The 23035-nt window shown below is 34.9% G+C and overlaps 1 protein-coding gene across 1 annotated transcript in view; it reads right to left on the bottom strand.

Moving 5' to 3' along the window:
- RNGTT (RNA guanylyltransferase and 5'-phosphatase) overlaps positions 1 to 23035 on the bottom strand; it is a 347127-nt gene that overhangs the window by 156802 nt on the left and 167290 nt on the right. Inside the window, exon 12 of the mRNA XM_017506810.2 lies at positions 11930 to 11998. Coding sequence (XP_017362299.1) covers positions 11930 to 11998 — 69 coding nt within the window. The remainder of the gene's footprint in view (positions 1 to 11929; positions 11999 to 23035) is intronic.

Genomic DNA, 23035 nt, shown 5'->3' with positions numbered 1-23035 from the left:
AAAAAAAAAAAAAAAAAAAAAAACGCTGTGCTACAGACTGATGTTTGTGTCCCCTTCAAAACTCCTATGTTTAAATCCTAACCCCTTAATGTGATGGTATTAGGAGGTAGGGCCTTTGGGAAGTGATTAAATCATGAGGACTCTCCCTCCATGCATGAGACTCCTGCTTTTAGAAAAGAGACCTAGGAAAGCTCCCTTGCCCCTTCTGCCATGTGGGACACAACATGAGCTAAGAAGCAGGCCCTCACCACGAGCCAAGAAGCAGGCCCTCATCAAACAGTGAACCTGCCAACACCTTGATCTTGGACTTCCCAGCTTCTGGAACTATGAGAAATAAAATTCTGTTGTTTATAAGCCACTAAGTTTATGGTACTCAGTTGTTACGGCATATCAAACTGACTGACTGACTGACTGTATTATTGTGTATATCACCTTTAGTGAATAATATAATTAAACCACCTTTAAATAAAAAATATTAAAGTAATTTTTAATCAACAGCAAAACACACAGGGAAACTAAAAGGCAACATAGGATAAAGAAAAAAGTCCACTGGCTCCAAATCTAATTTTGATCTTTAACCTGAGAACAAGAAGAAAGCACGAGAGATTAAGGAAGAAGATCACTCTGGATACAGAACAAAGAAAAGATTGGAGGGAGACAAGAGTGGATGTTTTAAGACTGGTTAGGATGCCACTGTAGTGGTTCCAGCAAAAGGCAATGAATGACAACCTGGATTAAGAGTAGCAGCAGTGACAATGGAGAAATAAGGGAATAATTTAAGAGATACTTAAAAGATAAAGACTTGGAGATGAAGGAAGGGGAAGGTGCCAAAGATGACAGCAAGATTTCTGATTTAAGTAACTGCATTTAGTAACTGAGGTAGAAATGCTGGAAAAGAACCTGTTTGTATGTCTGCTTATTTGATCATTTCAAGAGTAGAGATAGAGTTTATCTTTGATATGCAGATGCTTCTCAACTTACAATGGCATTACTGTCCCCAATAAAGCCGTCGTAAGGTTGAAAACTCATAAGTCAAACTCATAAGATGAGAACTGTCTGTATTGTGTTTCTGGTGTTTTTGAAAAATTCAAAAGGCAGCATCAGAGCAGGCAATTAGATAATCAAATTTGGGGCTTATTTAGAAATCTGAAGTCTGAGTAACACACTGATAAAAAAGAACCAAAGTCACAGGTATGGACGAGATTACTAGAAAAAGAGTAGGGCATGAGAAAGAATGAAATCTGGTGCGATGAGCCCTGAGAAATACCAAACTTCAACGGTAGGTAGAAGATGAAGAGCTCGAAAGAGACTGAGAAGAATGGCAGAAGACTAGAGGGAATCAGAAGCATGTGGTGTCATAGAAGCCATAAAAGAAAGTATTTCAAGAAAGAGTGGGTAGAATATAGACTAATACTAAAGGATCCAGCAAAAAAGGGTGAAAATAATCTTAATTTTTCAATAAAAGGAGATGACTGGTGACCTTTCAAAAAGGCAGTTGATTCAAACATCATTTACTTAGCAGGCAAAGCCGTTTTTAAAACATAATCTCATCTATGAGTACAATCTATAAAAGTAATATTAACAAATCAGCAGCACTGCAATTGGAAGCAGAATGCTGACCTAGTAACCTATCCCTCCACACAGTTACCTGAGGCAGTCCACAGAAACCTAAAACATTGGAGATTATCTTTCTAACACCAGTGAGTAAACTAGATAACCTCCGATGTTCTATAATTCTGCAATGCATTTTAATTCACTTTGTTTGAATCCAGGCTTTCATGATGATTAATGACTGCTCTGTGTCTTAGTCAAAATCAGATATTAGTGTACTTCTTTATAAACACAAATATCCCAAGCTTTATTTCCTTGATTAAACTACTGATTAACTTTTCCTTCTTATAAAAGTAAGCCATGTCGAATTATGAGTGTGTTACATGGTTACGTCTCTGAAAGTAGAGTACTAAATTAAAAGCTAAACAAACTTTCTCCTAAACTGGTTTTTGGGAGTTTGTTTTCAATAGAAATCATCATTTTACTATAGTAATTTTTATCACTGTTCTTGAATAAATTCCCTAGGATTCAAAATATTCTTTTTTGGCTGGGCAGGGTGGCTCATGCCTATAATCCCAGCACTTTCGGAGACTGAGGCGGGTGGATCACTTAAGATCAGGAGCTCGAGACCAGCCTGGCCAACATGGTGAAACCCGTCTCTACTAAAAATACAAAAACAAGGTATGATGGGACAAGCCTGTAGTTCCAGCTACTCAGGAGACTGAGGCAGGCAAATTGCTTGAACGTGGGAGGCAGAGATTGCAATGAGTCAAGACGGTACCATTGCACTTCAGCCTGGGCAACAAAGCAAGACTCTGTCTCGAAAAAATAAAATAAAATACATAAATAAATATATCCTTTAAGAGGATTATGTATATCTTCTTTTTTCAACAGTACTAGTATCTTCTACCTTTTATTCAACCTCGACTCACTCATTATAATTAATGTAACTGAGCAGAATGAACTTCTTGCTAAGTTTTAAGTAGCACCAAACACAGTTTAGGCAGAGAAGTTTTTTGCACAAGTAGACTCACTAGTAATCCTCATCATCTTTTGCCATTCATTTTGCCTTTGGAATATTTATGTGGTATCAGAGGATGGATAACAGAATGACAGGCTAAGTTTCATCAGGACATATTCTCCACTTTATATACACTCATCCTTTCAGATCACTAGGCTGATCACTGAAAACAATCTTTCTTGATTTACTTGAATTGTTGGCTAAGAGGAACCAACAGATGCAACACCACACTGTAAGAAGTTTCAGAGATTTAATGATAAACAGTAGACTTAATGTGTATTTATGCCAACTTTGATATAAAACCTCACTAAAGGTGAGAGTTGCAGAAAAAAGAGGTATCAACAGAAAAGGAAAACAAAAATAGAAGAGATCGACAATAGCAGAGAAAAAACTATAGCAATGTAATTTTGAAAGATAGTAGATAGAGAAGTTAACACAGCACAGAGCAAAGAAAACCACATACTAAGTACATGCAGAGAAGGATGCCAGTGCAAGTCATTCCTGCGGCATGGTGCAGTGCCCAGAAAAGACCTGAGTCATATAAGTAACAGGTAACCTAGAAGGCTGGCAGGGGATAAAGGTAAGGCATAGGACATAAAACAAGGAGACCAGGGAAAGTCTATAGAAGTACGACTAAATTCAGCAGTCTTCGATATTAAAAACTAGAAAAAGACTTTCTCCTTATAATCTGAAAGACTGAATAAAAACAAGGGACTATATTTCTCATCATATGATGCAGTGTCATCTGATGCCCTGTCCCTAGACCATTTAAAATCACATCTCTGCTCACCCCTAGAAGCCACACCTGTCTGTAATCAACTCTCTTCTTACTTCCTTACAAATAAGACCTAGTGCAGGTGAAAAGGAAAATTAAGGTGTTTCCTTTGAATAAGCAAACAGCAATCAGAAAAAGGCCATTTCACCTGATAAAGAAAAGGAACTTGATGACAATGTATAAGCATAAAAGAAATGAGAAAAATCTTAAGCATTCTTTCTTTTAAAGTCATAAGGAGAATTTATGAGTAAGAATTATTAGAAAAATGTGTCTTAAACTCTGCTTTCTTTAGCAGAATATCATAAATACAGTTTCTGATAATGTCATTCAACTTTATTTTAATAGAAACCTATTTCCATTTTTTAAAAAGAGGTAGAAAAGTCATAAATCTCTGCATAAGAGCTAAGTACAAGCTAATTCTGGGGTTTTGGCAAATCAGAAGTCTGAAAATGGAATACATAAGACCACTCTTATTATGGTGTCCTAAACTGAGGATAAACTAAAAATAGGAAAAAAAAAAATCAGCCTTTGCAGGAGAATCTGAGGTTGAAATTGCAAAACCAAAATAAGGAAAAAATAACAAAGGCTACACAGTCCAATATAATGAAATTCTGCATTTGAGGGAGAAAATTGCCTCCTGCTACCCTGAATGAATTTATATGAAACTGAAGCCTATTCTAGATGGCATAATTAATATATATTTATACTCAGAATACCCTTTAGAGGCTGAGCACAGTGTCTTCTTACACCTGTAATCCCAGCACTTTGGGAGCCCAAGGCAGGCAAATAAGGTCAGGAGTTTGAGACCAGCCTGGCCAACATGGAGAAACCCCATCTCTACTAAAAATATGAAAAATTAGCTGAGTGTGGTGGCAAATGCCTGTAATCACGGCTATTCAGGAGGCTGAGGCAAGAGAGCTGCTTGAACCCGGGAGGCAGAGGTTGCAGTGAGTCAAGATCGCACTACTGCACCCCAGCCTGGGTGACAAAGCAAGGCTCTGTTTAAAAAAAAAAAAAAGAATAACCTTTAGAATATTTACCAAAAATATAGTAGGAAAGTAGGAACATAAAATAACCACTGAATTAAATATGATGGGTAGATATGTCATTATGCACCACATCCTTCTTACACTTCAATGCTGTTTTAGCAATTAACAGTCCAATTAAAGAACACACCAAAAATATGATGAAAGGTATATATTAGTGATAAAAACTAAGAGAATTAAAGTTGGTAATATATGCTTTTAAGAAATAAAAAACTAATAGAAAATGATGAGAAATTACAACCAGAAATAAAACATTAAGAAACAAAGACTGAAATCATTAAAATTTCATGGAAAATGAAAATGATGAACTAGATACTTATAACTAGTATACTATAGTGCTATGTCATCAATTAAACTATTACCAAAATAGGTAGTTGTGCAACATTTTTTCTAAAATGAGTCATAAATGTAAACTAATCTAGAATCTGTTATAGATAAAATAAATCTGTTCTAATAAAAATAAATTAATATTTTTGGAAGAAGCTGACAATATCCACTGATGAATAAAATGCGACCCTTTCAGAGCCATTCCATATACTTTATAATCTTAATAATTTAGGAGACAAAAAAGTGAAAAGTCTATTGAAATGATGGCAGGATGGCCAGGTATGGTGGCTCATGCCTGTAATCCCAGCACTTTGGGAGGATGAGGTAGGCGGATCACTTGAGTTCGAGACCAGTCTGGCCAACATGGCAAAATGTCATCTCTACTAAAGAATCACTTGAACCCGGGAAGCAGGGATTGCAGTGAGCCGAGACTGTGCCACTGCACTCCAGCCTGGGCAACAGAACAAGACTCTGTCTTTCCCCATCCAAAAAAGAAATGATGACAGGAGAAGAAAATTAATAGGAATACAATCATGTAACATTACCAAACTTCATAAGAAGTCTAGTTTAATTGTCTAACTTGCCATTTAAAAGATACATTATTTTTAGGAAACTAAAATAAAAAGAGTTTATTCTCTCTTTTATTAAAAATTCTTTACCTAGTAGATTTTCACCAGGTATTGGCAGAAAGAAGGAATTTTTAAGTACTGATTTGTATCATTCACATTGATCATCATATGACCATAACAGAATTTCAAAGCTAAGCTGTTATAGCCTCTACATTTTGCAGATGAAACACTGGGGAATCAAAAAGATATTTAGTGGTGTCTGCTTGTTTGACCAGAGACCATTCCTAACCCACTGGGCAGTCTCTGAAGAGAATATGCCAACAACAAAGCTTGTGTCAATGTTTCAGGGAAGAAAGGTGTTTGGATTCTGGACTCTGCAAAGAAAAGTGGGAATTTAAAGAAAGTCACTGAAAAATTTCTTGAAAGGATAAAATGTAATAGCATAAATTAGATTATACATATTCCCATGCAGCAAGGAAGATAAAACAGCTATAAATTTAAAAGATGTTTATCTATATTGGTAACATATAAAATTAGTCAAATCTGAAAGACTGGGGAAAACACAAAGATGCATTTTCATTCCTTTAACAAACAGTTTTTAAGATATACTGGGCCAAACACTATTCTAGACAATTAAGATTTAAAAAGAAATAAGGAAGGAAAAGACTAATCACCACATAGAACCCCAAAGATTTTGTGAGGCAAAAATATGACCAAAAGATAGCTTGCGAGGGGTAGCTAGAAACTGCAAGGCATCTTAAAGAGGATCGTTTTTGCTTTGAGAATAATCATTTAAACAATCCGTTTTAGTTCTGAAGAAATTTGGTAATTAGTAACAATTTTTCAAGAGGAAAGATAGAAAAAGACATTGCTTTCGGCTTCATGAAAGCAAACCACTCTCCCATAAATCCTATGGAATGCAGAGCAATGAAGACAGAGTGTGCACAGGAATCTAAGATCTTATCTCTCTTGGACTGGTGGCCTCAGAATGAGGTCAGCTGCTACCAGAGAACTGAAAAATCTCCATGTCAGAGAAGTAGAAGGTACAGGCTGATGATGGAACCTAGACGGTCATGGAAGGAAAGTTCTAATTCTAGATAAAGGTGTGTCACTTCTGAGCAGGCTGGTCTAAAAGTGTTGACAGGAATAGTTATTTAATGTGTATATGTATGTGCCAATTTTGTTTAAAGAGGTTTAAGATTAAACATTCATGACTAAGGTGATACAAAAGAAACCTAGCAACTACCTTTCCAACTCTTTATGTCCTAAAATACTACCATCAGACTAACAGGGGTGGCTCAGAAACACCTCTCTTCAACACTATCAATACAGAGGGCTGAAGGCAGTAAATGCACAAAAAATGGTTTACATCTACAAACGCAGTAGCATTTCACCATTCCAGAAACTGGAGTCTGGAATCAAGACCCCTTGAATAGAACATGTTTAAAAACTCAAAGCATATAACATAGGAACAGAAAACCAAATACCACATGTTCTCACTCATAAGTGGGAGTTGAACAATGAGAATACATGGACACAGGGAGGGGAATATCACACACCAGGGCCTGTCAGGGGGTGAGGGGTTAGGGGACGGACAGCATTATGAGAAATAACTAATGTAGATGATGGGTTGATGGATGCAGCAAACCACCATGGCATGTGTATACCTACGTAACAAACCTGCAAATTCTGCACGTGTATTCCAGAACTTAAAGTATAATTAAAAAAAAAAAAAAAAACCCTCAAAGCACAATTTTAAAAGGAAGAACCTAGGAAATAAAAACAGGTATCCCTGCAATACTGCAATGCACTATCATTTAGAAGGGGGTAGGAGGTGGGGAGTATAGGAGCCTGCCTATTGCATTTGAATAATAAAGAAATGTAACCTTATTTTGTTCTGCAAGCTGAAGAAGAAAAATCTATCATTACTCAGAGAATTACAATTCAACTGAAGATCACAAATGAATCATGTACAAATGCCATGAGCACATGCAAGAAATGGGAAACAATAAATCAATATATCTACATCTGCACTGTCTATTACACATATGGCCATTGAGCACTGAACAGTGGCAAGGCCAAGATGTGCTGCAAGTGTAAAATTCCCACTGGATTTCAAATACTTAGTACAAAAATAAAAATTGTTTTTATATTGAGTTAATGTTGAAATGATAATACTTTTGACATAGTGGTTTAAGTAAAATATATTATTAAAATTAATTTCACCATTTTCTTTTTTTTCTTAATGTGGCAACTAGAAACATTTAAAATATATATATGGCTCACATTTGTGTTATACTTCTATCAGTCAATACTGGTCTCCCCTATATTAGGCTTTCTCCCAGAATATAATTTTACTAGGTCAAAAAACAGGGGTAGACTGGAAAGACAATACAGATACAAAGAACAGTTAAGAAGCTACTGAAATAGCTTGAGTATAAAACAATTTGAGCCAAATCTGACATGATCTTTTTTAAAAAAGGAATAAATAGCAAGGATAACTCAAAAAGACAAAGTGACAAGCCACTTAACAGACTTCAGTGATTGTTTAAAAATTGGTTGTCCCTAATAGAAGCATATAATATGAATGAAGAAATAGAGTACTAGAGGCAAAATAAAAGGCAAAGGTTAAAGGTTGATTTGAGCCAAAACAGCTATAGCCATAAAAAATACACTTTTCTCTATAAAGAGAAGGAAAGGGGGATAGAACTACCTTAGAAGACAAGTATAAAGACAGCCATCCAAAAGGCAGAAGAGGCCAGGAAAGCCAGTGTTTTAGAACGCTTATTACAAATAGAGAATCTGAGTAAAACTACTCTCTTCATTTTAGTTCTATCGTCTCATATTGCTACCAGTTATGACTTATTTTAAAAAATACAAAATTGAATATGTAAACTAAGAGTGGATCTAAAACTTCTGAAAATTTCTCACATCTAGACAAGTAGTCTTGAGCTACAGTTTATTGTACCTTTTCCCTAACTCTCTAGTACACATAACAAGATGATTTAACATTGTAAACACACTAATTTTCTCCAAATTAATCTATATTCAAAGCTATTCCATTCAACTCCTACCAAAAATTTCCGGGTAACATGATATACAGATTGTAAAACTTACATGTGAAACCAAATGTCCCCAAATATTTAAGAATATCCTGGCAAAAGGGAGGCTTGATTTATTACGAGATAATCAACATTATACCAAGTTGCACAGAACTACACAAGCACAATAAACAATTTGGAGCTAAGTCAGAGTCATAAAATTGTAGAACGGTTTAGAGACTATTGAGAATAACATGTTCAGTTCACAGCTGAAACAAAGCTACAAAGTAAGCAGATCATGTATAAAACAGAAAACCAAAAAAACCCAGCATATATTGTGTAGAAATAAAAGCAAAAAAAATTAAAAAACAGGAAAATAATTGCCTCCTAGGAGTAGCACTTGGGGTGCTGAAAAAGGTAAGAGACTGTTCTATTTTTCAGTATAAATCACTCTATTGTAATTGACTTTTTAAATCATGGATGGGCATTACCATGGATTATATGAAACTTACATAATTTTTTCAACAATAAAAAATACTACCTTCATTATTCTGAATATACAAAAAGGAGAAAAATAGGCTGGTACAGTGGCTCATGCCTGTAATCCCAGAAATTTGGGAGGCTAAGGCAGGTGAATTGCTTGAGCTCAGGAGCTTCAGATCAGCCTCAGCAACAAGGCAAACCCCCTATCTACAAAAAATACAAAAATTAGCAAGGCATGGTGGTGCACGCCTGTAGTTCTAGCTGAGGTGGGAAGATCACTTGTGCCCTGAAGGTCGAGGCTGCAGTAGGCCACGTTTGTGCCTCTGCACTCCGGCCTGGGTGACAAAGTGAGACTCTGTCTCAAAAGAAGAAAAGAAAAAAATGAACCATAAGAAATAAGGTGGCAGAAATCCTCAAGAAGCAATTATACCTAGATTCAAAGGTGTGCCTAAAAAATTATGTATGTCATGATCAAGCAGCATTTAACCCAGGAATGCAAAAATGGGTTAGCATGACAAAAATCAGTGTAATTTACTACATAAATGGTGTAAAAAAGAAAAATGATGTGATAATCTCAATAGATACAGAAGAGGCATTACTTAAAATTAATGCCCTAAAAGGTGTTAAAGCCCAAAACCTATTTATGATTTTTTAAAAGAATTCTTGGAAGAACAGATCAGAAATTTCTTAACATAATAAAGCATGTCTAATAGAAATCTATCACAGACATACTTAACAGAGAAAATTTAGTTATATTCTCTTTGAGGTTGAGAAGAAGGTATAAATGTCTTCTCCTTCATCTAACTAGAACAAACACTTAATTCAATATTAGAGGTCCTGGTCAAAGTATAAAATTAGACAATGATGAGAACTAACAAAATTCAACAGGATTGTTGAATCAATAAAATAAATAAAAAATGTGGCAGTGTACTAGAAGTAGCAATAAAAAAGGGAAACAAGACATGATTTACTAAAAAAGCAGAAAATGACAAATATTTAGAAATTACCATAACAATAAAAAATTTAAACTCAATTACAGAACAGAAAAAGACCTTTAAAAAAAAAAAAAGCCATAGCATTCATTGAGAAAGTGATTTAACATGGCAAACCCACATCAATTTTCTCCACAGTAATCTAAATTCAAAGACATTCCAATTAAACTCCTAACAAAAATTTCTGCGTAACATGACAAACTGATTCTGAAACTTTCATGTTAAACCAAATGTCTACAAAGATTTAAGGTAATGCTGGCAAACAGGGAGACTTGACTTAATACCAGATATCAATTACAAAGTCATTGTAATAAAAAGTATGGTTACTAGAAAGAAAACAGACTAATAAATCAACTGCCTATACTACACATCTGAGAAACAGACTCACTCATTTGTCAGGCCATTTTTCCTACATATGCCATATATGCACAGATCTGAACCATGAGTTTCAAACACTGAATTTTTCTGAATTCATTGTTATATTTAGACTTTACTTTTTTCAATCTGGTGAGACTGGAATACATTAGAACTCAAAGATTCAACCTTCATTTTCCTAAAATAGTATTTTCTACAATTTCTGTCCCTAACCACTAGTGTTCCTCCATCTTCTCCTCCTTCAACCACAGAAGGTAAGATTTTTCTGTTCTCCGGCAAGGGGGGCTAGAAGACAGACAGATGCCAATCACGTATCACATTGTCTCTAAATTAGCATTTTAACAGAGATTTATTAAACAATGCTTTACATGCATAGGTTGAATACCCCTTTACTGAAATGCTTGGGACCAGAAGTGGTTTCGATTCTGATTTTTTTCAAATTTGGGAATATTTGCATTATACATACTTAACAGTTGAGCATCCCTAATCAAAAAGTCCAAAATGCTCCAATGAGCATTTCTTTTGAGCATCATGCTGGCACTCAAAACGTTATTAAATTTTACAGTATATCAGTGTTTAAATTAGAGATATTCAATCTGTAGCATATTTAATACACTGTGTTCAAATTACTAGTTCCCTTTCTTTTACCCCAGGCACCCAGTCTGATGTCTCCATACATAAATTCTCAACTAGCTTACACTCTAATTTCTAAAAGAACAGTTAGTAAGGAAAAAAAGAAGCATATGATGAGGTGGTTGCACATGAAATAAACTCTTTCCTATGGTGTAAGTAGCTCTCATACTTATATATGCATTAGAATCACTTGGAGAACTTGTCAAAACACAAACTGCTGAACTCCATCCACAGTGTTCCTACTCAAAAGGTGTGGGGGTGAGTTGCATCTGTGAAAACTTCCTGGGTGGTGCTAATCCTCCTCTACAGGCCACATTTTGAAAAACACTGCCTTACAAAAAAAAACACTTTATCAAGTAGGGGCAATTTTGTTACCTGAGGAAACCGGGCAATGTCAGAGTATATTTTTGGTTGTCACAAATGGGAAAAGGGGTACTCCTGGCATCTAGTGAGTAGAGACCACAGATGCTGCTAAACATCCTACCATGTACAAGACAACTCCCACAGCAAAGAATTATCTGGCCCAACACATCAGTGGTTGAGGTTGAGAAAACCTGCTACAGAGTAAAATACAACTTATTTCAAACATACGATTCAACCATTAAGTTGGTAAAAGTTCTTCAGTGCATTTCAGAAATTTAACATGGAAAAAATATTCAAAAATTTTATTTTTTGTCAAATATTAACGACTCTTTGAATTTTACTCTACAGTAAACTATAGCAAAATGAAGTTTTAGAGATATTAATCCATAAAAGTATACCAAGTTACAAAAGGAAATAAACATTTATGCAATGCTATATTTTAATTTTTTAAAAAACTAAGTATATTAAAAGACTAGCTTCCTTGAAAAGTAATGACCAACAATGTTTATTTCTTAAGCTGAGTGAAAACAGACAGGTGCTCATTTTAGTATTACATGTATTTAGATATAAATAAAATAGTTCATAATGAGCAATTTGTTTTAAGGAAAAGCAGCAATCACAGCAGTAATCAACCCTAAGTAAATAAGTCTGAGGCATATATGTATATGTGTATATATATGTATATCTGTGTACACACACACACACGCACACAAAAACACAAACAAACACACACACACAGACAAATGAACTTACTCCAGTAGGCTGAAAAATAAGTCCATCCATTTCATGGCTCACTTCTTTGGCAAAATTTCCTTCAAGTAGCTATAAAATAAATACACATGTATTCTTTAAAAATATAATAATCACTTTAAAATTATTTAAGTTTCTTGATAAGCTCTATAAAAACTTCTTCATATATAAATTGTAAGAACTGAATGAAATACAAAATAAGGGGAAAAGATGGGTCTAAAGGAATCTAGGTTAATACACTGTAAGATATGAATACACACACACACACACACACACACACACACTTCCATTGCTTGGCAGCCAGATAGTCTAAACAATAGTCCTAACTACAACAACCGAACTAACCAATAAAGCACTGAAATATATTTTTAAATGTAATCCTAAGCCAACACAAAAGGAAGAAAGACATAGAAGCAAAAAACAAAGTGAAAGTACAAACTCTGGAAAGTAATACATAAATGGAATAAAAATAAACACACAAAAAAAGGAAAGGCAAAGAAATGCTTGGGGACAAGAATTTGTAACTACAAACTAGCTCAAATATGAAGATTATAGACCAAAACTACAAAGAAACTTGCTTGAGGGCAAGAATCTGTAACCACAAATCAGCTCAAACATAGGGATTATAACCCAAAAATACATTGTGCTTTCCAAGAACACTTAGAGAATATTTTTAATTTTACTTTGGGGTTTTTTTGCATCTTTTCTATAATTTTTCCAAGCAAAGAATTTCATTGCACAGATACACAGTAAAAAATACAAGTAACATTTTTCAATGCCTCTGTTTTATAATCAACAGTTATAGACCATATACCCTCTAATTAATTCTAAGTTGTTTTAATGCATTCGTTCACAGATTTTTATTATTTTGAAGAATTCAACATGTATATCACTAATGTAAGCCTGAAACACCAATTTCTGCATTTTGGGAAAGAGAACAAAACATACTTTTACAGAGCCAGGTGAATTTGTTCATTTTCACGCTGCTAATAAAGACATACCCGAGACTGGGTAATTTATGAAGGAAAAGAGGTTTAATGAACTTGATGTTCCACTTGGCTGGGGTGGCCTCATAGTCAAGGCAGGAGGCGAAGAAGGAGCAAAGGCAAGTCTTACATGGCGGCAGGCAAGAGAATGAGTATCAAGCAAAGGGGGACGCCCCTTATTAACACATCAAATCTCATGAGAATTCACTATTATGAAAACAGTATGAGGGGAAACAGCTCCCATGAACCAATTACTTCCCACCAGGTCCCTCCCACACCACCAGGTTATCCAGAATCTGGTCAATTAACGGAAAATTCAGGATAGTTCTAGGCTTCAAATATGTCTGTATTTGAATGCCTATATATATGTATTCAAATATGTCTGTATTTGAATGTATATATCTATGTGTGTATATATATGGAGATATATATACACACACACATATATATAAACTAATTGTACTAAAACACTAGTTTCCTTTCAAAGTAATGATCAACAATGCTTCTGTAATGACCAACAATGTTTACAACTTTTATGTTCTATTTCAACTCTTTTCAAATATCCATAAAGCAAGTAATCATGGATAAAGATTCAAACAAGACTTTTTGTTATTTCTTATACCACATCATATAAGAAAAGTAACTTGCAGCCAGGTGCCTTTGCTCATGCCTGTAATCCCAGAACTTAGGGAGGCCGAGGTGGGTGGATCACATGAGGTCAAGAGTTCGAGATCAGCCTGACCAACATGGTGACACCCCATCTCTTTAAAAATACAAAAAAATGGCTGGGCATGGTGGTGGGCGCCTGTAATCCCAGCTACTACTCATGAGGCTGAGGCAGGAGAATCATCTGAAAACGGGAAATGGAGGTTGCAGTGAGCCAAGATAATGCCATTGCACTCCAGCCTCAGCAACAGAGTGAGACTCCATCTCAAATGAATGAATGAATGAATGAATGAATGAAAAGTAACTTGCTAAATTCATAGCGTTTCTGCTGAGCAATGATGCAATGAATACCAACTACTGTAATAATCTCTTTAAAAAAACAAAAGGTTAAAAAATTCGTAACCTTTAATCTTTCATTTGCTCTACTTCTATTGTAGGTACATCACTTATGGCAAGTTATCATGGCTTTTCCAATCTTCAACCAAACTTCTCAAATTCATGTAATGGACCATGTCTGTACATAAAGTATAAAGTAACAATAAAAATAGCCAGTTAGCAAGACTCTACATAACACGATGTTACCTGCTGCAGAAATGAAAGTCTTTCATTTTTTATTCTACTCTAACTTTTCATAAATCAGAGCATTTAAAGGACTATGAAAATTCACGGGTCAAAATAAGAGCTTCTCTTCATTACTCTAGACGATATTTCTTTCTTTACTTGACACATAAACATTTACAATATCATCTATCACGTATTAAAGATCTAAAATGAAGTGTTGTGCTCAGCACTTAACGTATCATTCAAAATACATAACTAACTCCTCATGAGATGTATACTCTCAAGTTTTAAATTACAATTTAAAACTTGCCAGAAAAGGAAATTGAGGCCATCAGACATAAGCAACTAGCTTTAATTCAGACAGGTAAAGTAAAATCACATAGAACAGATTACAGTAGACTTTAAAACTAAAGAGATAACTAAAGAGTCTTATGACTCTTTGAAACAAACGCCCCAAAGATTTCTGCAACTTCCTAAATATTTAAGTCCTCCAAAAGCCACTTAAATTTTATAGACTTGGGCAGGCACAGTGGCTCACACCTGTAATCCTAGCACTTTGGGAGGCTGAGGCAGGGGCTGCTTGAAGCCAGGAGTTCAAGACCAACCTGGCCAACAAAGTAAGACCCCATTTCTGTATTTAACAAAATTTTTATAGACTTTAAATGCGTTATAACATGTACTATATGAATAAAGTGAAGATGAAGAGAGGTAAAATTCTTGAAGAAAATAAAGTTTTTCTAAGAAAAGAGATGAAATCTAAAAATGTTATTAATATTGTATGCTTTATTAACTGATTTATATGTTCATATGAGATCATATATATAACATGTTTATTAAATTAGAAATATTGCCTTTTGTCTATCCACAATTCTTTAAAAAAAAAAATCCAAACCTGTTATGGTCATCTTCCATATATCAGTATCTTCATCATCAGAGCCAACATTTAAGTCATTTAGGCAGTTTCCATTATTTTTACTGCTGCTATCTCTAATTTATAGCATACATCAAATTATGCATGAGACTATAACTGCAGATATTATCCCAAGCTATAAGTACTGACTGAATAATGTTAGGAAAATGCTTTTTCCCCTTATTCATTCCATAGATCTATGTTCATAATTTTAAAAGTGCTTAGCTCTTTGAAGATAACTTGAACAGGCTAGTTTAAGAAAAAGTTCCTCATTCATTTACAATGTGAAAAATAGTAAGAAAATGCTGCTTCTACACTGATGATAATAAAAAAGCAGATAATCTACAAAATTATAGCTTTTGTTAAGGCCATCAGAAAGCTGGCATCTGCAGGCAACCAAATAAACTGAATCCCAGCCCCTCCAAACAAGGATGAACTCATGTCTCCTTTGGTAGAGAAAAGGAAGAAGAAGTAGCAGTCATAAAAGTGAGTACAAAGAAGACAACTGAACATCTAACCAACTCATAAAAACTAAGTCTAGGTGAGTGGAACCATTTAGAATCCCCGGAAGTCCCAAACACAAGAGATACGAAGTTTTTCCCAGGCTTCTATCAGGTTTCACAAGAAAGATGACAGGAGGGGCAGGGAACATGAGAATGCCTCACCTTGGTTGTACACAGATATTAAAACACCCCTGCTTTCCAAACCCTTCTTGATATGACACAAAAGTTACCTGGGAATACATTCATATGCAGCTATACAAGAAGCTGGAGACGGGCTTGGATCAAGGATTTTATATTCATAAAAAGTAGGAAGACTTGGTCCTGACAAAACACTCCTATGCAAGGCAAAACTTCTCTGGCAAGAGGGAGAGGGAAGACCCACTGAGGAAAAGCCCATGTCTGCGATTCAGGTGTCCAGGTTATGCTTAGTATTTCTCAGGCTAGAGAAGAAAAACTAAGAAAACTCCACAGTCTCCGCAAGTCTGGCACCGAGTGGCAAGAAACAGTTGTTTACATACGGGAAAAAGTACCAGACGTATGCAAATAGAACACTCTGGTACAGGGGAGCAGAGCCTACTGAAAGCGAAACGTGAAACAGAAACACCAGGAGAAAACTATTTTATACTCTAGGCATTACAATAAATACAAGTAACAGCAGCCAACTACTGAGAAAATGTGAATTCTTTGGAGTACTTTAGATATAATTATACAGCAACACATAGAACAGACTGATTTAACCACTACCCCTCCCTACCCATGAATGAAGCCTATTAACAAACTAAAAGAAGGATTCCTGGTACCAAGCATAAAGATACTTACCTCAGTCTCTTTTGTTCACATAGGAAAAAAAATTCATGAAACACATCTAATTTTAAAATTCTCTCTCTCACTCACACATACACAAAAGAAAAATGAATGACCTATAGTCAAAGAAAAGGCAATCGACAGAAGCAGACAAAGAGAGGGTCTATATCTTGGAATTATCAAAGACTTTAAAAATAAAATTTACAAAAAACAACAGATGCTGGTGAGGTTGTGGAGAAAAGGAACACTTTTACACTGTGGGTGGGAGTATAAATTAGTTCAACCACTGTGGAAGACAGTGTGGTGATTCCTCAGAGAACTAGAGGTAGAAGCATCATTTGACCCAGCAATCCCATTACTGGATATATATACCCAAAGGAATATAAATTATTCTATTATAAACATATATGCACATGTAAATTCACTGCAGGACAATTTATAATAAGCAAAGTAACTGAATCAACCTAAATGCCCATCAATGACAGACTGGATAAAGAAAATGTGGTATATATACACCATGGAATACTATGCAGCCATAAAAAGGAACAGGATCATGTCTTTCAGGGACATGGATGGAGTTGGAAACCATTATCCTCAACAAACTAATACAGGAACAAAAAAACAAATACTGAATGTTCTCACTTGTAAGTGGAAGTTGATTGATGTGACCACATGGACACATGGGGGTGAACAACACACACTAGGCACCTGTGGGGGCCGTGGGGAAAGGGAGAGCATCAGGAAGTAAAGCTAATGGATGCTGACTTAATATCTGGGTGATGGCATGATCTGTGCAATAAACAACCATGGTACACGTTTACTTATGTAACAAACCTGCACACCCTGCACATGGTAACCTGAACTTAAAAGTTGATAAATGAATAAAAATAACATTTTAAATGATCTAGACAAAAAAGTGGGAAACATGCATGAACAGATAGGGAGTTTCAGCAGAGATGGAAACAATAAAAATGAAACAATCGAAAATGCAGAAACGAAAACACACAACATCAGAGAAAAAGATGTTAACCATTGGGAATGATAATCAATGAGATTATCCACAGACTGGACATAGCAGAGGAAGATCACTAAACTCGAAGAAGAAAGGTATGTGGCACTTCTTCCAACTGAAATACAAAAAGAAAAAAAGAGAGGAAAAAGAAACAGCACTGAGAATCAAAGAGCTGGGAGACTACAGCCAAAGACAGAACACTTGTACAGCTGGAACATGATAAGGAAAAGAAAGGTATAAGAGAGCAAAGAAACAACTGAGAGAAATAATGCTTCCAATTGCTACAAAGTCAATTAAACACATACACACACACACACCCCCCCAATGGACTCCAAGAGGACTGGAAGAAAGATGTAAGCAAAAAACAACATGTAGAATTCCCATAGTCAGAAACCATCAAGAAGGGAGAAAAGACTACAGGTAGAGGAACAAAAATAAGATTGACAGCAGACTCCTTTTCTGAAATTATACCAGCCATAAGACAACGAAGCCTCACTTTAAACATATTAACATAAACAATGTTGATCTAAAAATCTTTGGCAAATGAAAATATCTTTCAATAACAAATGCAAATAGAGTTCTTTTTCAGACAGACAATAGCTTATAAAAAATATTTCCACCAAGCCCAAACATAAGAAACTTTAAGAGAAATTTTTCAGGTAGAAAAAATATGATACAAGAATAAAATCTGTATCTAAACCAAAATAATGAAGAGCATTAGAACAGTTAAAAACTAGAACACATGTAAGAAATCTGTGTTCCTTTTTCTTTTCTTACAATATAATTGACTAAAGTAAAAATATTAACAATGTATTATGGGATTTATAACATACATAAAAACAAAATGTATAAAAGGAAATGAGATAAGAACCCCAACTATGAAGTAGTATGCTATTATTTAAAAGTAAACTGTGAAAAGAGATACTATAAACCTTAGTATAGTAAACTTAGTAAAATATACACAAAGATGTATATATCTGATAGGCCCAAAAAGCAGAGATATAACGGAATAAGGACATTCTCAAGTAATCCAAATGATGGCAGGACAAAAGAAAATGAGAAAACATGGGGCAAGCCATGTAGTAAATCAAGTAGAAGATGGTAGATTTAAACCAGATTGGTTTTTTTTTTTTTCATTTCTAATGATATTTCTTCTAGAAATCACATTACAAAATCAACAAGCAGAAACTGTCATTACTAATCAATTTTTTTAAGAAATCAAGAACCAGCTGGGTGTGTTGGCTCATTCATGCCTGTAATGCCAGCACTTTGAGGAGGCAGAGGCAGGTAGATAGCTTGAGCCCAGGGGTTCAAGACCAGCCCAGGCAACATGGCAAAACCCCATCACTACAAAAAATACAAAAATTAGCCAGGCCACGGTGGTGTGCACCTGTAGTCCCAGCTACTTGGGAGGCTGAGGTGGGAGGATAACTTGAGCCCAGGAAGTGGAGGCTGCAATGAGCCAAGATTATGCCACTGCATTCAAGCCTGAGTGACAGAGTGAGATCCCATCTAAAAAAAAAAACCCAACTATATACATAGTGTCTGCAAACAGCCCACTTTGTACATAAAGAGTCCATTAGGTAAAAAGTACAGGGATGGAAAAAGATGTCAAATCCAGTGCTAATGGAAAAAAAGCTGAAGCATTTGGCTATATTAATATAAGACAATGAAAACTTGAGAACAAGAAATTACTAGGGATGAGAACAATATATACCAAAAAAGGGGGTCAATTCATTGACAAATCTGTAACAATCTTAAATGTATACATGCCTTAAAAAAAAGCCTCAAAATAACACTGACAAAATAGATAAGAAAAATAGTGGCGAAATCCTCAATTATACATGGAGAATTCAAGTAGTGGGAAAAAATCACTAGTAGTAAAGACATCTTGAAAAAACTTAAAGAACACAAGCAGACAGAAAACCAGTAAGGCTATGGAAGACTAGATCACTATAAAACAACCTGACCTGATTGACATTTATAAAATACTCCACCCAAACCAGGAAAAAATACTTTTTTTCCTAAGTCCATACAACACATTTCAAAGTATACTCTCTGACCATAATGAATTAAATTAGATGTCAACATTTGGAAAGTCACACAATGTTTGAAAATTAAATAACGTACTTCTAAACAACCCACAAATAAAAGAGAAATTAAAAGAAAAATTTTTAAGTATTTTAAACAACGAAAACAAAAATACAGATTAATATTTGAGAGATGCAGCTAAAGCGTTATGTACAGAAAATTTTGCTGCATGAAATGCCTAATTAAATAGAAGGTCAATGACTGGGCACAATGGCTCATACGTGTAATCCCAGCACTTTTGGAGGCTGAGGTGAGAGGATCACTTAAGGCCAGGAGATCAAGGCCAGCCTGGGCAACATAGCGAGACCTCATCTCTACCAAAAATTTAAAAATTAACCAGGCATGGCGGCATGCACCTAAGTTACAGCTACTCGGGAGGCTGGGGCAGGAGGATCATTTGAGCCCCAGAGGTTGCAGTTGCAGTGAGTCCTGATTGTACCACTGCACTCCAACCTGGGCAACAGAATTAGACATTGCCTCAGAAAAAAAGAAAAAAAAAAAAAAAAATTTTTACCCATTTTTATTAAAAAAATGTTTTTTAAAGAAAAAAGGTTACAAATCAATGACCTCAACTTCCACCTTAAGAAAGTAGGGAGAACTATAAAGAATTTCATAATCTCGGATACAAAAAACAGCCATTTGGGCTGAGATAGCGTACACAATAAAAGCAACTTCTCCCCTCCTAAGGCCAAGACCAGACCTCACTAAAGACAGAACAGCTATAGATACTGGATGGTGAAGCTGATGAAACGTCTCAGCTGCTTTTAAAGATGGAAGTTGTCTCAAAGCAGTATGTCCAAATTTAAAACTTTAGGATACTGAGTAACAGGTAGGAATGAAATTCCCAAAGTGAAAGGGGCTAAATCAAAATTAAGTCACTGAGATGAAAATTTCGAGGACATTGAGAGGCCAAGGTTATAAGTCAAACCGAACACTGGGAGGTTGTACTCAGCAAGGATGATGGGCAGCCTTTGAGAGAAGAGTCTGTCAGGCACAGTCTCCATGAAAGGAGGAGTTACCAAAAAAACAAACACAAAAAAGTCTCAATATGCTTAAAAAAAAAAGCATGACTTGAAAGGTCAGGTTTTATTCAGTAATTTAAATATCAGATATAATTTTAAACTCACTTTGATATTCTTTTGTCTCTGATGTTAAAGTCAAAAAATAAACTACTGTTTCTTTTTCTCCTTTTCTATATATAAAGTAAAACGTATTCACCAGTTGCACTGGTATCCCAATGTAAGAAGTACTAAGCTAAGTTTTTCATAGATAATTTACTGGTTGATAAACGTCTCAATAAAAATATAATTGCATGCAGTGTCCATGAGGTAGATATTTCCTGACTGCCTTCCAATGCTAGAAACCAAGCCAGCATTAGGGATATGAGGACCCAATAACAACATAAGCCTAAGCCAACATGCCTAACTAATACCTTAATTTCAATTTGACAGTAAAAAACATTTAAATGCAATGATATAATTACAATTTCTCCCTGTCAATCTTTCTTCAGAAACATGGTTTTACTTCAATTACCCTAAATGTTTTTAAAACATTTCTAACATATAAAAGAATCTTAATTTAGAAATATTTAATTGAAAAATCTTGGAGAAATTTTAAAGTGGAATACGTGGTCAATTATCCTAAACTAGGATATGATCCTTTTGAGAATTACAATTTTCTTGATAATTTTTCCTCCAGACAAAATTAGAAGATAATTGGATGAAAAGTAAAACAGGAGATATATCAATTTTTAATAAATCATGATCATTTTCATAAGGTTTTTCCTATAAAACTTAAATTTGCTTACTTATGAACATAATTTTATCTTTGAATACCATCTGAAATATCCTACAGAAGGCATGTAGCAGGGACCAAAGATGGGAGGAACTGACAAAGGTTATACCAGATGACTGACTCTGAGTTGATATTTTATATGTCTACGAATCATGATGTAACTGAAAGCAAAGTCATTATAAATGCATAAGCAGAGAAAGATAATGCAAAAAGCTTCAAATTAGAAACATGAGAAACAAAATAGAAACCGCAGTTACAAAGCATAGAAAGGAGACTTTTAAAAATAATAAGCATAATGACAGTTTAACACTACAGTGAAAAAGAAAATGAATCGCCAATGTTATTAGAAATATGAATTGGCAATATCAATTCATTATAGTATAGAAAAATATACCAATGAAATACTTAAAAAAGAATAAACTATCTCTGCCTTTGAGTTCAAGTCTCGTCTACTCCAACATTTGAGGAGTAGATATTCCCACAAAGCCTCAACTCCTTGTTGGAGAATACTCAATATAATAACTTCTATCTTTGGACTCATTTATGTCCTTTCATAACTCCCCCAAAATCCAAGGTTTAGTTTTAAAAATCCCCCAAAAATGGAAATTTGTACTCCCCTGGATCGTAATCTTTATTGGTTTTCAATCCCAAAGTCTAACTTCTAGTTCAGGTTAAGATTACTCAATGCTTCTGTACTCGGGATATACTTCTAATCAGTAAAGAATCATTCTACAAGTCATCCTGTTTGCTCATCACAAAACCAACATCATTATCTTCTTTTTAAAAAGAATGATTTGATTGCCACTATTTACCAATAGTGCCTAAACAACTATGTCATTCAGGTTAGCTAATCAAAATATATATTGCTTCTGCAATACTATTGTTGGCTCTTTCACCAACCCACGTTATTGCAATTTAAAAGAGGCAAAATAATTCTGGTGAGTCCTATTTGACAAGTTAGAAAATCTTAAAATTCCTCTAGAAAATATAACTTCTTATTTTCAGCTGCCGTTAGTCTTATTTTTACCAAAATCCCTTCATGGTTCCACAAAGAAGTAGTCAACTGCATCCTCATGGAACAATAAAAGTTCTTGTCAGATTTCCAATTTTTCTAATTTCATAATTTAGGCATCATTCACTCATGCAACAAACATTCACTTAGTACCGATAACTGACAAGCACTGTGTCAAGTGTTTGAGGTTTAAAAGAGATTACTCAATCTCTATCTTGGAAGAGCGGATGGTAGGATCTAGCATGGAGACTCCAAACTCAAATGTCTATACATGCCAGGCCATAGCCTGAGCTGGGCTGGGTATATATGGTAAGACAGACACGTGAGACCAAATGGAGAGGGCATCCTCATCTACACGCAGTCAAATTCAATGTTGTTTACATATCATATCAGCTTACACTTTATGAGGCTCATGAATTTGAGTTAACATGGGCCTAAATACACATAAAATAGTTGTTTTACCTTAAATGTTTTCAAAAAAGATGGTTAAAGACTTCTAAGGGAATAAAACAACAATTATATTTTCATCTATCATTTAAGGATTTATTCAAATATTTGCTGAGTACTAATTACACATCTATTTTTTAGAAAATGATGAGAAGAGCAAGAGGAGGAGGTAACACATAACGAAACTATTAATATATGCCAGGTACTGTTCCAAGCACTTTATGTATTTTAACTGATTTTTAAGCCATGCCCTGAAGAGTTAAAAAGACCAGTGACTGGCAGAAATTATTGAGCTTGCAGGGTGACAAATAAAAAAAAAAAAA

This window comes from Cebus imitator, unplaced genomic scaffold, assembly GCF_001604975.1.
Source record: "Cebus imitator isolate Cc_AM_T3 unplaced genomic scaffold, Cebus_imitator-1.0 Scaffold359, whole genome shotgun sequence".
Classification (NCBI taxonomy): Eukaryota; Metazoa; Chordata; class Mammalia; order Primates; family Cebidae; genus Cebus; species Cebus imitator.
Note: the sequence above shows the minus strand (reverse complement) of the source record. Positions and strands in the feature narration are given on the sequence as shown.